General features: G+C 41.1%; 2 protein-coding genes across 4 annotated transcripts; both read left to right on the forward strand.

The window, feature by feature from the left end:
• The first annotated feature begins 495 nt into the window (after positions 1 to 495).
• On the forward strand, positions 496 to 2,846 carry rbp2a (retinol binding protein 2a, cellular). Its single transcript, XM_004562806.3, has 4 exons — positions 496 to 648; positions 1,725 to 1,903; positions 2,009 to 2,110; positions 2,369 to 2,846. The coding sequence occupies exons 1-4, from the start codon at positions 576 to 578 to the stop codon at positions 2,420 to 2,422; spliced, it is 408 nt and encodes a 135-aa protein (XP_004562863.1). The 5' UTR covers positions 496 to 575; the 3' UTR covers positions 2,423 to 2,846.
• Positions 2,847 to 2,944: 98 nt separating this feature from the next.
• Positions 2,945 to 14,900, forward strand: LOC101467414 (coatomer subunit beta'). 3 transcript variants are annotated; one of them, XM_076892168.1, is made up of 23 exons: positions 2,945 to 3,045; positions 3,536 to 3,627; positions 4,097 to 4,234; positions 4,402 to 4,488; positions 4,681 to 4,807; positions 5,099 to 5,247; positions 5,552 to 5,698; positions 7,150 to 7,249; positions 7,333 to 7,475; positions 7,651 to 7,850; positions 8,116 to 8,226; positions 9,374 to 9,462; positions 9,565 to 9,671; positions 9,778 to 9,921; positions 10,051 to 10,181; positions 10,367 to 10,574; positions 10,899 to 11,009; positions 11,386 to 11,600; positions 11,713 to 11,805; positions 12,051 to 12,231; positions 12,389 to 12,460; positions 12,962 to 13,933; positions 14,014 to 14,900. In XM_076892168.1, the coding sequence occupies exons 2-23, from the start codon at positions 3,625 to 3,627 to the stop codon at positions 14,095 to 14,097; spliced, it is 3,612 nt and encodes a 1,203-aa protein (XP_076748283.1). In that variant the 5' UTR covers positions 2,945 to 3,045; positions 3,536 to 3,624; the 3' UTR covers positions 14,098 to 14,900. The 3 variants fall into 3 exon arrangements, with proteins under 3 accessions (XP_076748283.1, XP_004562861.2, XP_076748284.1); XM_004562804.3 differs by lacking the exon at positions 2,945 to 3,045 and adding an exon at positions 3,115 to 3,259; XM_076892169.1 differs by lacking the exons at positions 2,945 to 3,045; positions 14,014 to 14,900 and having other exon boundaries at positions 3,317 to 3,627; positions 13,365 to 13,498.
• The last annotated feature ends 71 nt before the right edge of the window (positions 14,901 to 14,971 follow it).

The raw sequence follows: 14,971 nt of genomic DNA on the forward strand, positions 1-14,971 counted from the left end.
GTAGGTAATATGAGATTTTATATCACAACATTACACACAAACCCACATGAGTGTGTTTACAATGCAAAAAATGCAAACCTAAGCTTATTCTGCATACATACACACACACACACACTCACTGAAAGGACAAACAATGACCCTGTCCTTTGGTCCACACACACATGCACACAGACGCACACACATGCTTCCCTTTTATGCCTTAGTGAGGACATCTAATTGACATAATGCTTTCCTTAGCCGCTCATCCTAACCCTAACCATCAAAAATGAATGCCTAACCCCAAACCTCAGCCTAAACCTAACCATAACCTAACTGTAACCCTGACACTAAAACCACATTTTGACCCTCAAGCTTGTGGGAAATGTTGGTTCCCACAAGCATAGTCCTCACATAGTGGTATAAGTGTGAACACACACACACATGCACACTCAAGCACTTTCACACACACACACACACACACACACAGGAACAAACACAGTATATATAAAGGGCTGGGCGTCGCACTGCCTCTCTCTCTCTGCTTAACAAACACACGTTACAGTAAACTCCTGCCTTCAAACGCACACCAGTCAAACATGCCTGCAGATTACAATGGACGTTGGGAGATGGTGAGCAATGACAACTTTGAGGACGTCATGAAAGCCCTCGGTAAGTCACGCTCATGCAACATCTGATACGGCATAGAATGAGACAATTTGGCTTGACAACTTTCTTTAAAAAACCAACCCAAAAACACACACTGTAGCTTACTGTAGCTCAGTTACAGTGCTGTAATTAAAAGCAGCCAAATAGACAGGAAGGTCTGGGCATGAAATCTAGCATGTGTGTGACAGAAAAGATGAGAGAGCAGCAGCGTGAGAGACAGATGAAGACAGTGGAAAGAGGAAGGGAAAAAAAAGAAGAGTGCTATGGCACTGCTTCATTTCATCATTGAGCTGCTGTCAGGCCGAGTTAACCTCCACTCTGTGAGCGGTTGCCATCTGTTACGACGCCAAATAAATATTGATTCACTCCTTTCTGCATTTTCATCCTCCACGATCCGCAGAAATGGAAGACAGATTCCGACCCTGGATCAGGCAGCGGGCCAGCTCGTCAATTTTTTAAAAAGGAGGGGGAAAAAAGGCTCTCCTTCCTTTTTCTTTTTCTTTTTTTGGCGTGTCGTTGATCAGGCCCAGAAACACTTTCATTATTCACGACTCTATCTGCAATTCATAAAACAACCCTCAGTACACTCGGCTCACACGAAATCCAGGAAATCCTCAATGCCTCCGCCTCATTTCCATCCAGCGGATGGGAAAATGACATCCTTATGGAAATGGGTCAAAAATATCATTTAGATGGGTAAATATAGGGACCTCATCTGTAAGAGTGATGGGAAGAAATTGAATTTTCACTTTAGGGCAAATGGGATATGAATATCTAAACGGTCAGGATGGGTGGTTCTCTTTGGCAGAGCCCAAACTGAGCAGGATGGAAAACTCATTTAGGCCTCTTCTGACTGGGAGCAAGGTCATTTTTAAAGAGTAAACAAAACTGTCAAAAGGACCGGCAGGAGAGGAATCATAATAAGTGGCCTGTGGTGTTGTGTGTATTTCTGTTGGATGTGTGCTTTGGGTGTGTGCACGCACACACAAAGACAGGACAGAATATTCTTCACAGACCCACAAAGAGTTGATGCCTCAGCTGACACTGCGTTCACTTTTTGCATCCCTGCATGCTTGCAGACATTGACTTTGCCACCAGGAAGATCGCCGTCCACCTGCATCAGACGAAAGTGATAGTCCAGAATGGAGACAAGTTTGAAACGAAGACCCTCAGCACCTTCCGAAACTACGAAGTCAACTTCACCGTGGGTGAGGAGTTTGAGGAGTACACAAAGGGACTGGACAGCCGAAAGGTCAAGGTAGGACTGAATTTGTTTACTCCTAGAACCTTTAACAAGTGCACCTTGTGTTGAACCAGTGATGCATTAAGCGCTATGTCTTTGTCCTATATTGTGGTGTAACAGACACTAGTTACCTGGGATGGGGATAAGCTGGTGTGTGTTCAGAAGGGGGAGAAAGAAAATCGTGGCTGGAGACACTGGATTGAGGGAGACCTACTACACCTGGTAAGAAAAAATGTGACATGCTGGGAAATTTCCACCATATATTTAGATGTTCTTGTGTTTTGAATCTTTCAAAAGCAGTTAAACTTACTTATTGGAATCTTATCCATTAAGTCAGTTAAATGTCATAACAAAGATAATGAATCACTATCTAAAAAAAAAACAACACACATGCGGGCTCAGCCTTGTTGTGTAATCTAGACAGACATGTGTTGCACCATGTTGGACTTTAAGTCTGAAGGTCTGTACCCTCTCTTCTAGGAAATCCACGTTCTCGACAAAATCTGCCACCAAGTATTTAAGAAGGCGAAATAACATGGGAATGAAGTTCAACTGCACAAAACCGTCTGCTGTGTCTTTTTTTTAAATGTGATTATGGAGAGCTGCAATAAACTGATGTCACACAACTTTTCTAATTTACTGTGATTTTGATATGATATATTTTGTTTATTAAATGCATACAAAAAGTGAAGTCCAACCTTGCTCATAAATCCAGCACTGGATTAAAAAGTACAGGCTTTTAAACACATAAAGAGTGTATGTTTTATACATTAAAATTAACTTTTATAATTAAAGGTTTCTCTGATATGTAAGTAATGTATGTAATAATGTCTGATGTCTAAACTATAAACAGAGAAATACTAATTATACACGCCAGAATGAATAAAGGAATGCGTCAGAAAATAACGTTCATCTGTTCTTCTGTCAGACAAACGTAAATAAAAGACCAAAATAATAATTTGCTTGGAAATTATTGAGAACCAAATGCGGAGGTAAAAGTGTACAAGTGATGCCGTGTGTTGCCTCTACAGGAAATGCGCAAGAATCCACGTTGGAGGAAGCTGTGTAAATCACACAGCGGCTGAGATATACAGGCTGGAAATTTCTGTCTTCACAAGAAAAGATTTATGCTGTTGCTGAGAAATGTGTTTGAAATGGTGCTCACCCCCAAAAAACAGGAAGCAGCACATATATAAACCTGCATACATACTGTAAAACGGGATACAGTCTATCCCGTATAGCCCACTGTAACTTGTTGAAATATCTACCTTTATATATTTAGTGTTGCATTAATTACTATACCTAATAGTTAAAAAAAATTATTCACAGCTATTGTGTAGCTCTGACAACGAGAAAACCTGTTATAAAATGGTATTTTCTTAACCATATTTATATGTGCAGAACAACTGCTAGCTTAGCTTTCCTAAGTGTGAACATGCAGAGCTAGCATCTTGTTATTGAAGAAATACTAGTCACTTATTTGCACAAACGCCTTTAAAGCTAGCAAAATCTACAAGACGGGTGTTTATACTGAGCCTTGTGGTTCTATATTCGGCTTTATAACGCTGTTGAAAGTTGGGCGTTCAGGCTTATTTTGGAAAATCTGTACCGGAGGTAGTTTTTGAAGCTCCTCGAACTTTCTTACAGAAACTTCCTCCGCTGAGCTCCACAGGCAGGCAGCAGTGAGGCCCGTATTTACAGTGGACAGCACCGCAGAGACTCACCGATGTGCAGCCATGGTAGGTACAACTGAAACACTAAACTGTTTATGTGACTATTCTTTAAGAAAAAAATTATAGTTATTTCGTTTGCAGTTTTTTTAAGGGTGTTTGTCAGCGACATAATAATTGTGACATAATAACTTGGAATAACTTTGTATGTCTTAAACTCTCAAAATGAGACAATGAAAAGGCTGAAAAAAACACTTTTGTCCTTTGGTTGTTGGATATTTTGAACATGCATTCGTAATACTAAATAAGCAGAGTTATGCAAAGACTTGAAAGGACTTGTTGTTATGGAGCAGGCATGCATATAAAATCTGGTATGGGAAGTATCAACAGACACAACCCCACCCTCAAGGTAGCCAAAAACTGAAATCAAACCGCAGCTGAGACACGCTGATTACTGACAAAATTGGATGATTAAAGCTTACTTTAACATATTTTTGCAGCGTTATTATCTCTTTGTCTTTTCACTCTTATTCCACAGCCTCTGAGACTGGACATCAAGCGGAAGCTGACAGCTCGGTCAGACCGGGTGAAGAGTGCGGACCTGCATCCCACTGAGCCGTGGATGGTGGTCAGCCTCTACAGCGGCACCGTGGTGGTCTGGAACCATGAAACACAGGTCACCATCCATCTCTGCACATTTGTACAAAGCCGTTTGATCTCCCCCCTAATCGCTCGTTAAGTGGTTACATGAAATAACCAATCTTTTCATCTTCCTTCATCTGTGCTTTTGATGTCTTTAATGGTGATGTAGTCTGACAGCATGGGGCTTTTTTCTGTGTGTAGACGATAGTGAAAACATTCGAGCTGTGTGATCTGCCTGTAAGAGTGGCCAAGTTCATAGCCAGGAAACACTGGGTCATCACTGGAGCCGTAAGTATTTGAATTCATGTGCACTGCTGATTCAAATCTTTTATTTTTACTGTATGTTTTTTGTGCAAATACCAATACAAATGTGACAGTTTTAAGGTTAAAAAGAATGAGTCTGTTGTGTGTAATGTTGGCTTTGGTAGATGACCCATTTCTAATTGGCAGAGAAATTCAAATCTCTTTGACTGTCTGCAGGATGACATGCAGGTCCGAGTGTTTAACTACAACACGCTGGAGAGAGTTCACTTGTTTGAGGCTCACTCTGACTACATCCGATGCATCGTTGTCCACCCCACACAGCCATACATCCTCACCAGCAGTGGTAGGAAACTGCCACCGCACATACTCACATAAACACAAATGCTCTCATATAAAATGACCTCATGCATGTAACTTTTTAAACTTTGCAAGCTGTAATCATCATCATCATGTTTTTTCCTGCTTCTTGTTTACTGCCTCTCTACGCTCTTCTCTCCTTGCCTTTTCCCTCACCCCAACCGATCACAGCAGTTGGATGGCCTTTCCGTGTCTGGCTTTTTTTTTGTGATGTGGTGCTACGGTGTGTAAATAAAATTGAATTGAAATTACGTTTCTCGTGTTTCCGTGTTTTTAGATGACATGTTGATCAAGCTGTGGGACTGGGACAGAAAGTGGTTGTGCAGTCAGGTGTTTGAGGGACACACTCACTATGTCATGCAGATTGTCATCAACCCCAGAGATACCAACCAGTTTGCCAGTGCCTCTCTGGACAGGACTATTAAGGTATACACATACGCACACACAAGCACACCTAGCGAATACAGGAAAGTAATTGTGAGAACAGGCAAGGAAGACCGCTGTAAGCCATGAAGAAATGAAAGTGTTTTTCAGTTTAAATGAAGTTAAAGGAGACAAAAAGGAGGAACACACAGGTGTAGTTTCTCTACAGGAGGAAGAAAAGGGGGATTGGTGGTCTTCATTTTGAGAAACACTACTGCTAACAATACAATTTAAGTGAGACAGGAGCAGTAATTTGCTGACATTATTCAGTTGCTCAGTGATAAACAACTCAATTGTTGTACTGTAGGTGTGGCAGCTGGGCTCCAAGACTCCCAACTTTACTCTGGAGGGCCATGAGAAGGGAGTGAATTGTATTGATTACAACAGTGGCGGAGACAAGCCGTACCTCATATCAGGGGCTGATGATCGCCTGGTCAAGATCTGGGATTATCAGGTTATCACAAACACACTAGACTGCTTTTTTCTTCCTTTCTGCACCCTAGGATCAAAACAGTTTATTGCCATAATTATGTGACATCTATTATACAAAACATGCAAAGAGGTACACAAAAACAATAAATACAATAACAACACACTACAGTATTAAGAAAATATTTCCACCATAACCTGTATATAAAAGATGGACATATTACCCACTGTTATTTTCAAGCCTTCAGTTTGATCATTTGTATTTGATTTGATTTGATTTGATTTGTGGATGAAAAGTTTCATGTCTAACTCATCCGCTAACAGTAACTAGCTTGGTTAGCAAGGAGTATCCAAACACTGTACATAGTGCATGACACAGACACAGCTACCTGCTAATTAGGGCTAATATATAAATAAAATATTAGAATTTCACTCAACAAAAAAATGTAATGCAGAGATTTTTGGATGGTCTGATTATCAACACTATAAAAAACACGGTCACTCAAATGGTAACACTGTTATCTTTCCTGCATCAGTGTAACTCCTCTTTCGTCTATAAAAGCAAACATGGAAAATGATGGACAAAAGGCCAAACTCTCATCGCCACTCCAAAATAGATAATCAAGCACTATCAAGTCTTTTGATAGTTTCATATTTGAAGTTAGCTCTCTGAGCCAGCGGTGATGTTGCTGCACTGTATAAAAGTATCCACAATCTACCAGAGTGTGTAAAAATATGAAAAACATGTAGTGCTGACTCAAGGTTAATGACAGCTTCAACTCAAGGAGTCTTTCATCTTTGGTTTCCATCTACAACATTTGGGCAAAGCTGCTTTCAGTTAAGGCGGCTGAGGTGTGTGTGTGCATCAGAGTGTGAAGCACAGATTGCAAATATAGTCTGAAGACGTAACTGAAAGACTCTCAGGTCTGCCTTAAACTGTAGCCAACATTGGTACCCATAGCTGAAATTTCCTTGCCCTGATGAAGTGTTTGTTTTCTTTGGGACTGTTGATAGTGATTCTCATTAGCTAAAAACTAGACACAATTAAGTGCTATCATTATTACTTTGGACATTAGGGGCCTTTGTATTAGATTTTTTTCTATATCTGGTACAATTTATGTATGTACACTGTACATGCTAAAAAGCAAAATAAGAAAAAGGCTTAAAGATAAACACCTTTTATTCTAAATACAGCTAAATCAGGACAGTTAAATAACTCATATGGTTATTATGAATGGAAAGCAAAACCATATCTATGTAACCATTTCTATTTCTGCTGTTCCCATTTAATTTTGCAACAGTAAGAGGTGCATCTGTAGTAGAAGTAAACGTAAGAAGGTGTTATATAGCCATTATATGCAAAGTCGTTGTCCTTCAGCGTTGATATAGTCAATTCACACACGTTCATGTGCATTCATATAAAAAACTTACCACATGTGAAAAGAACAAGAAACAGTGTGTGCTTTATCTCCCTAGAACAAAACGTGTGTTCAGACTCTGGAAGGTCACGCTCAGAATGTGACCTGCGTCAGCTTCCATCCGCAGCTGCCAATCATTCTCACAGGCGCTGAAGATGGTGGGTCAAACATTGGTACATGTTTCTGCTCCCAAATGGGCACGGCATCTTGCTTAAAGTTTGACCTTTTGTCCTTTCCATAGGCACTGTTCGTGTGTGGCACTCCAACACCTACCGGCTGGAAAACACACTCAACTATGGCATGGAGCGGGTGTGGTGCATATGTGGCCAGCCCGGCTCCAACAGTGTGGCTATAGGCTTTGATGAAGGCAGCATCATCATCAAGGTAGTTATATTTGTAGTTTTCTCACAGATTTTCTGAATAGACTTTTTAAGTAGTGGCGTGGTTAAGATTCAGCTGATGATGTAACATCTCCGTCCTCCATTTCTTCATATACCTTTCTCTCTTGTTTCCCTTTATTATTCTTAATCCTTCTTCATCCACTCCCTCTTTGTTTCAGATTGGTCGAGTGGAGCCCGTCATGTCCATGGACTCTAGCGGGAAGGTCATCTGGGCTCGTCACTCTGAAGTGCAGCAGGCCAACCTAAAGGCACTGACAGAGACTGAGATAAGGGATGGAGAGAGGCTCCCTCTGAGTGTGAAAGACCTGGGAAGCTGTGAGATTTACCCCCAGACAATCAGACACAGCCCTAATGGGAGGTAAAGCGCCAGGCTTTGGGTGGAAACAGCATGAGGTTTTGACTAATCTTTCTTTTTCCTCTAACCAAAATATGACCGTTATTAAAGTGTAAATTAGACTTGAACTGGATTTATGTCTAACTGCAGTGTGATTGTGTAATGCCTATGATTGTTTCAGTGCAGGTAAGATAGTGGCAGCCTGCGTGCTCACGGAGTCTTTGGGGTAAAAATCTTAAAGTATAATTTGATAATCATGTGTGTAATTTGTATATTTGCACACTGACAGATTTGTAGTGGTGTGTGGGGATGGGGAGTATATCATCTATACTGCCATGGCTTTGAGGAACAAGAGCTTCGGCTCTGCTCTGGAGTTTATCTGGGCACATGACTCTTCACAGTAAGTCTTTACCTTTACATTAAGGCTCAGCATTTTAGAAAATGTACTTTGTGCTGACTTAGATAAGAAAACCAATATCACACGTATGCTAAATATGCAGAGGCTGATTAGCTCAGAGTAAATACTGGAAACAGTAAACACTGTAAAAAGTTGCAGTTTTATAGGGTGAGTGGTACAGCCCAATTTCCAAAAAAGGTCTGAGGACTGAGTTCATTTTTAGGGAAGACCTAGCTTGTTTCAGCAGTGCAAATCTTAATCTATTTACAGAAGTGTTGCTTGATAGTAAAAGAGTCTAGGTGTGTAAATGGGCCTGTTTGCAAGATAGAACTATCGCCCATTAAAACCATTTGGCTCATTTTGAAATAAGAAATATGAAAAAGGAGGCTCTGTTGAGCAGCTAAATATCTATATTTTACATCAAGAATTGAAATATATTTGGCTTTCAAAAATCTACATCATCGGTCCCCCCCCCCCAAAAAAAAAAAAAATCACAGAATATTCTTAATGTGATGTAACTCAGGGGTAATAGTAACATCAAATGAATTTAACCTTAAGATAAAATCAGACTTCCTTGATTTAAACCCTGATATGTTGCCTTGTACTTTTTGCAAATGAACATAGCATTCATATGATTTGCAAAGTGTTCTTGCTCTCTTTTTTTTTTTTTTTTACATTTTACACATCGTCCAATTTCAAATCAGTTCAATTTAGTTTTATTTGCTAAATCGCAGTAGCCTTAAGGCTCTTTTGTTATTGTAAGGCCCTACAGCAATACAGCAAAAAGTCCAGTTATCAGACAACCCCCCAGCGAGTAAAGCACTTGGCAACAATCGTAAGGAAATACTCCCTTTTAACAGGAAGAAACCCGGACAATCAGGGAGCGGCAGCCATCTGCTGAGACTGTTTGGGGATAAAGAGAGAGAGAGAGGACAAAAACATGCTGTGAAGAAGAGCCAGAGATTAATAATAACTAATGATTATATGGAGAGTGATTTTTTTAAAAACAGGATTTAAACTTGCTCATCGAACTGTCAACATAAACCCAAAATATGTACTCGTGAAAATGGTCAAAGGACTGATTAGCCTTACTGTAAGTCCCCTGTGGTCTGGTACATTATCATTATTATTATTATAAATATTGTTATAGGTATGCAGTCAGAGAAAGCAACAGTGTGGTCAAAATATTTAAGAACTTCAAAGAGAAGAAGACATTCAAACCCGAATTTGGAGCTGAAGGTGAGTTTCATGTCACGTTTTTGTTTGAATTTGTTGAATATATTTTTGAGAGCATATGTGTGAGTATCTGTGCCTATGTATTACTATCCTGCATCCCTACAGGCATCTTTGGTGGCTTCCTACTAGGAGTGAGGTCAAACAGCGGCCTGGCCTTTTACGACTGGGAGAGCTCTGAATTGATCCGGCGTATTGAGATCCAGCCTAAACATGTCAGCTATAATCCAATGAGCACTTTATCAGCTTAAATCGATACTAAATTTACTACTGTGGCTTTCTAATAAGAGTTGTTTTTGTTTTTTTTAATTGTGTCTTTAGGTCTTGTGGTCTGACTCTGGGGAGCTCGTCTGTATCGCTACAGATGAGTCTTTTTTCGTGCTGCGCTACCTACCAGAGCGAGTGTCCACAGCCCAGGAGTCTAAAGAAGGGGTGACAGAAGATGGGATAGAGGCTGCCTTTGAGGTCAGAGACTCACATGGTTAATTGTCTAGACTATTTAAGTAAAAATTTGACGTCTTAGAAGAATTCTGTTACCTTTTTAGATCATTTTTCAATCTCTTTTATGTCTGTCCTCTTTTTCCTGCTGGTCAGGTGCTGGGGGAGGTCCAAGAGGTGGTAAAGACAGGGGTTTGGGTGGGAGACTGCTTCATCTACACCAGCTCTGTTAACAGACTCAGCTATTATGTAGGAGGAGAGATAATCACCATTGCTCACATGGACAGGTAAACTCACAAATATGTATCTGCAAATCCATTGTTTTTTTTTTCCTTGGCATATTCATAAATGTTCCTGTAATGCTGCAAAATCTGTTTTATGGCTATGAATCCATTTAGTGTCTTATTTCACGTTTTATTTCCACTTGCTATCCAGTAAATTCAAAACTACAGACAGTCTTTCTTTGGTGTAGGACGATGTATCTGCTGGGCTACATCCTGAAGGATGACCGTCTCTACCTCGGAGACAAGGAGCTGAACGTTATCAGCTATTCGCTGCTGCTTTCTGTGCTAGAATATCAGACAGCTGTCATGAGGAAGGACTTCAGCACTGCTGACAAGGTTCTACCCACGATTCCCAAGAAGCAGCAGACCCGTGTAGCCCGCTTCTTGGAGAAACAGGTATGTTTGCATGCCAGCTTTTACCTTGAAAATCCATCTTTGTGCTTCTCTTGCTCCTTTGGCTGAGTAAAAATTCAGGACTTGGACGAATGCATAATTTACAGAACATGAGGCAGCCAGATGGTGTGATACCTCTGGGCAGAATTTCTGTGTGTTTCTTATAAAACATATTTATCATGCAAGGGTTTTGGCTTCTCACGCAGTCACTTTTCCCCTATTCATATTGCTTCATATATCTAGCCTCTACTGCTGGCCATCACAACGAGTGAGAAAGGATAATATACAGAATATAGACTAATGACATTGTTATTTTGTGCTGTGTAGGGCTTTAGGCAGCAGGCCCTCGCTGTGTCCAATGACCCAGAGCATAAGTTTGAACTTGCTCTGCAGCTGGGAGAGCTCAAGACAGCCTATCAACTGGCCCTGAAAGTGGAGGTGAGAGCCTGGACAATTTCTATAGCTACTAAATGTTAGCGGCTATGTAAGGATGTCTTTAGACACTGTGCTACTCTGAGCTAAATGCTAAAGTTAGCTAAAGCTACAGAGTGGAATAGTTGTGTGGTGTATATTCACATAAATAAATCAATGATTATTGGTTTTGTTTTTTAATCAACAGCTGTGTAATTTGATGCATAATGTGCGCAGAATCAGTTATTTCCCCTATACAAGCCTGAGAGTGTGAGTCACAGACCCGGTGTCCCTTATTTAGTAACCGCTTTACAGTGTTTTGTTGTCGAGGTTCATGCCTTTCGTCCTGAGATAATCCGCTCTCCTGTCTCTTTGGCACCTCTGCTCGCGGGGGCCGAGTCAGTCAGAACAAAAATGGAAGCAGCTGGCAGAGCTTGCAACTACAAAGTGCCAGTTTAGCTTGGCTCAGGAGTGTCTCCACCAAGCTCAGGATTATGGGGGATTATTGCTTCTGGCCACCACTTCAGGCAACGTTGACATGGTGGGCCAACTGGCTGAGGGGGCAGAGAGAGATGGGAAGACCAACGTGGCCTTCCTCACCTACTTCCTGCAGGGGAGGTTAGTGTGTCAGGGGTAAAGAGCACAAAGGAGGTTTTTAAACTGACTTATGTGTTTAAACTTTATTCTTTTTTTCTGTCACCACCATCTTTGTTTTTTTGTACTTGCTCAGAGTGGACAAATGTCTGGACCTTTTGATCAAAACAGATCGACTGCCAGAAGCTGCATTCCTGGCAAGAACATATGTGCCCAGCCATGTCTCAAGGTAATGCTGCTTCTAATGAATACCTAACATATGTCCAAGTGTAACACTCTTTGCCTGTGGGCCTATCTGTTTGTGTCCTGAAGAACCTCTGCATGTATCACTTGGTGTGCCTGTTTTCCTCCCAGCTGTTGAAATAATTACTAGTCTGAATCAGAGTTTTTAGAAAAATGTTCTTTCTTATTAATTAGAATTTCTATAATATATTATGCATCACTGTGGCGATGTGTGTGCCTCTCTTCCTTCAGGGTGGTGAAACTCTGGAAGGAGAGTCTTTCCAAGGTCAACCAGAAGGCAGCAGATGCTCTGGCTGACCCCAGCCAGTACACCAACCTGTTCTCTGGCTTCCAGCAAGCCCTGCTGGCTGAGCAGTACCTGAAGGAGACTCATGTCGGGGTCAGACCTGCTTCAGAATACCCTCTCATTACGGTCAGTGCGAGAGTCAGTCGAACTGTATTTTCAAAGTTAAATCAGCATCTAAGATTATTTGCATTTTCTGCAAAGCTCGTTGGACTATAGCTGTTCATACTTTGAACATAAGTTAAGAGTCTGAGATCCCACTTTTCCCATTTCTTTGGTTCTTTAGCCAAATGAAGAGCGCAGTCTTCTGGAGGAATCAGCAGGTTTTAGACCTAAAGGAGAAATCACTGACTCAGAGGTGAGAGCACAGTCTTCATCTCTACACATGCTCATTCAGTCAGTGCAGTCAAACAGGCTGCTCCTGTGTGTCAATAAGTGCCTAAGCTACTCTAAATGTCACAGCAGCATACCAGTCTTTTTTTAATTTCCTTCCATGGTATCTTGACTACAGTGTAATATCCTAACCTAATATGTGTTTTTAGGGTAACAATATAAGCTAATGGATGATAACAAAAATGAAAAAGATTTGTAAAGATTTGTAATGGTTCACTGTGAGAAGCGAAAAAAACCCATTCAAATTTACCACTGATTCAGCTCCTTTCACACTTGACTGTTCTCTTTCATGCACCACGTCTGGCACATGGTGCATGAAAGAGAACAGTGTTGCTCCTTCTGTAAAACTTAAATGTAGTATCCAAATTTTAAAAAAGATATAACTTAAACAGATAATTAAAGCCAGCGGTTGAGCAAACACTGCAACTCCTTTTCTGAATTTGATCTTTCTGTGTTTTCTTTAAAGCAAGGGGCAGAGAGCATTAGTGAGGCCACCAGTGTGCCAGCAGTAACAGAAAGTAAATATTCAAAAGTTGCAGTAGTGGAGGAGGACACTTCAGTAAAACAAGAGTCGACTGATCCCGTTTCAGCAAGTGAAGTAGAATCTGTCCTGAGAGGAGCAGACCCTTTTCCTACTGCTGCTACAGAAGAACAAGCAGTGTCAGAATCAGGCGAGTTTAAAGCAGTGGAGGTGGGCACTAAAGCAGACACTCTAGTCTCTGTAGAGGAAATCACCAGGATGCCTGATGAGGAGGCTGAGATGGTACAGCTCAGTCCTGTGGAAGATGTCAGGTCATGTATGAAGAAAGACGTTCAGGAATTATCTTCAGAAACTGAAGCTCCACCTGCTGTTTGTGCTTCTGAAACAGAAACCACTCTAACAACACAAGAAGCGCCAAATGAGGCATTAGCAGCTGAGGATGTCCTGGTTAGCGCTGGTCTGACGGTCGATAATGAAGTTACGTCCGAGCCTATAGCACCTGGGGAAATGATCATTCATCAAGATCTGGAAAAAGATGGGATCGCCTCAGAAGTTCCAGGTTCAATGGGTGGAGCAGCAGAAACAGAAGAGACTCCTGTTACGTGCGAACTTGTTGCAGAAACAGCACCTTCACACACAGCAGTGGAGGAGCTCATCTCTTTTGAAACCGCAGATGTTCCAGCGCTGGACGCAGCTGTCCAGATTTTACCGGAGCTGACCCTGGATCCTCTGCTAGACTTGCTTGAAGATGCAGCGCCAGTACTGAAGCCTGTCCCAGCACAAGAACGAGAACAAGAGAAACAAACTGGAGAACTTCCAGTAAAGCCTCCTGTTATTCACAAGGCTGAGCCAGAGGTTTTAGCCCTCACTGTAGCTCATGCAGAAGGCCATGCAGCAGAAGAGGAAGGTCCTGAAAGACCTGAGGTACTGCCAGAGGACCTCGAGGCAAATGATGAGGTAAACAAAGGTTTATAAGTTTGTTACACTAATATTGCTATGAATGTTAAATCCAGAATCGTTTTGCCTTACACCTGTAGGCTCTGGATGATCTGGACAACTTTGACCTGGAGGATATTGACACCACAGATGTCAACCTAGATGAAGAGTTCCTGGGTGAATAGAAACTAGCCTTTCACAAGCCATTTTTTTCTGTTCAGTGATGCGAGTTTCATAAATCAAAACAATTAAGACTGAAGTGAATATTATTAGGCATTTTGCGTTCTTAGTTCTGGCCTAAACCCTTATCCAAACACGACAAAAAACAGCCTCCCAACTGCCCAGATCCCAGACTAATTGAACACAATGGAATAAGCCCAACCCACCTACCTTGCAGCCCACAAATCCCAAAGTATCTGCTCTCGATGCACGATGCCAGACACCGTGAAAACCCTTAGGAAGCCCGTCTATGCTTCAGTGGGACAGAGCTGTTTTGCTGGTTTCCAGCCACAACTCTGATGAGACCAGGCTGTATTTTAACACTATCTGCATATGCAGTGTATTAAAGCCAAAAATGTACTGACAGACAAATAGGCATTTCTTCATTGTTGCTAGCGTGCCTTTATGATTTTATTTTAAATGGTTTGTATCTTTAAATAAATACTTTGGGGTTTGCTGTGTCTCAAATCTAAGTGCTTCACGCTTTACTTGCTGACAGAAACATAGCCTTCATAGGAAAGAATCGCAATACCTCTCCCACAAGCATCACAGCATTTTATCAGACTCCAAATTACCATTGCACCGGTTCAATGTGAGTTAAATGTTCCGCATGCCATTCCACTTTATGCATTGTCTTAAATGATAAAGTCATAATTTTATTTCTAAGCTTATTAAATGATCAAAAACATACAAAATGTTGCTGTTGTTAGTGTGTTTAACATGGTTTTCTGCTTCCTTTGTTTGAAATAAAAACTGCATGCTACTGTGACTGTTTTCTTGGCGAGTAAATTAAAGGAGCTTCCATAGTCTCTAATATAATTCCAATAACATGACACTCAA

The sequence above is a fragment of the Maylandia zebra genome, linkage group LG14 (assembly GCF_041146795.1).
Source record: "Maylandia zebra isolate NMK-2024a linkage group LG14, Mzebra_GT3a, whole genome shotgun sequence".
In the NCBI taxonomy this organism is placed as follows: Eukaryota; Metazoa; Chordata; class Actinopteri; order Cichliformes; family Cichlidae; genus Maylandia; species Maylandia zebra.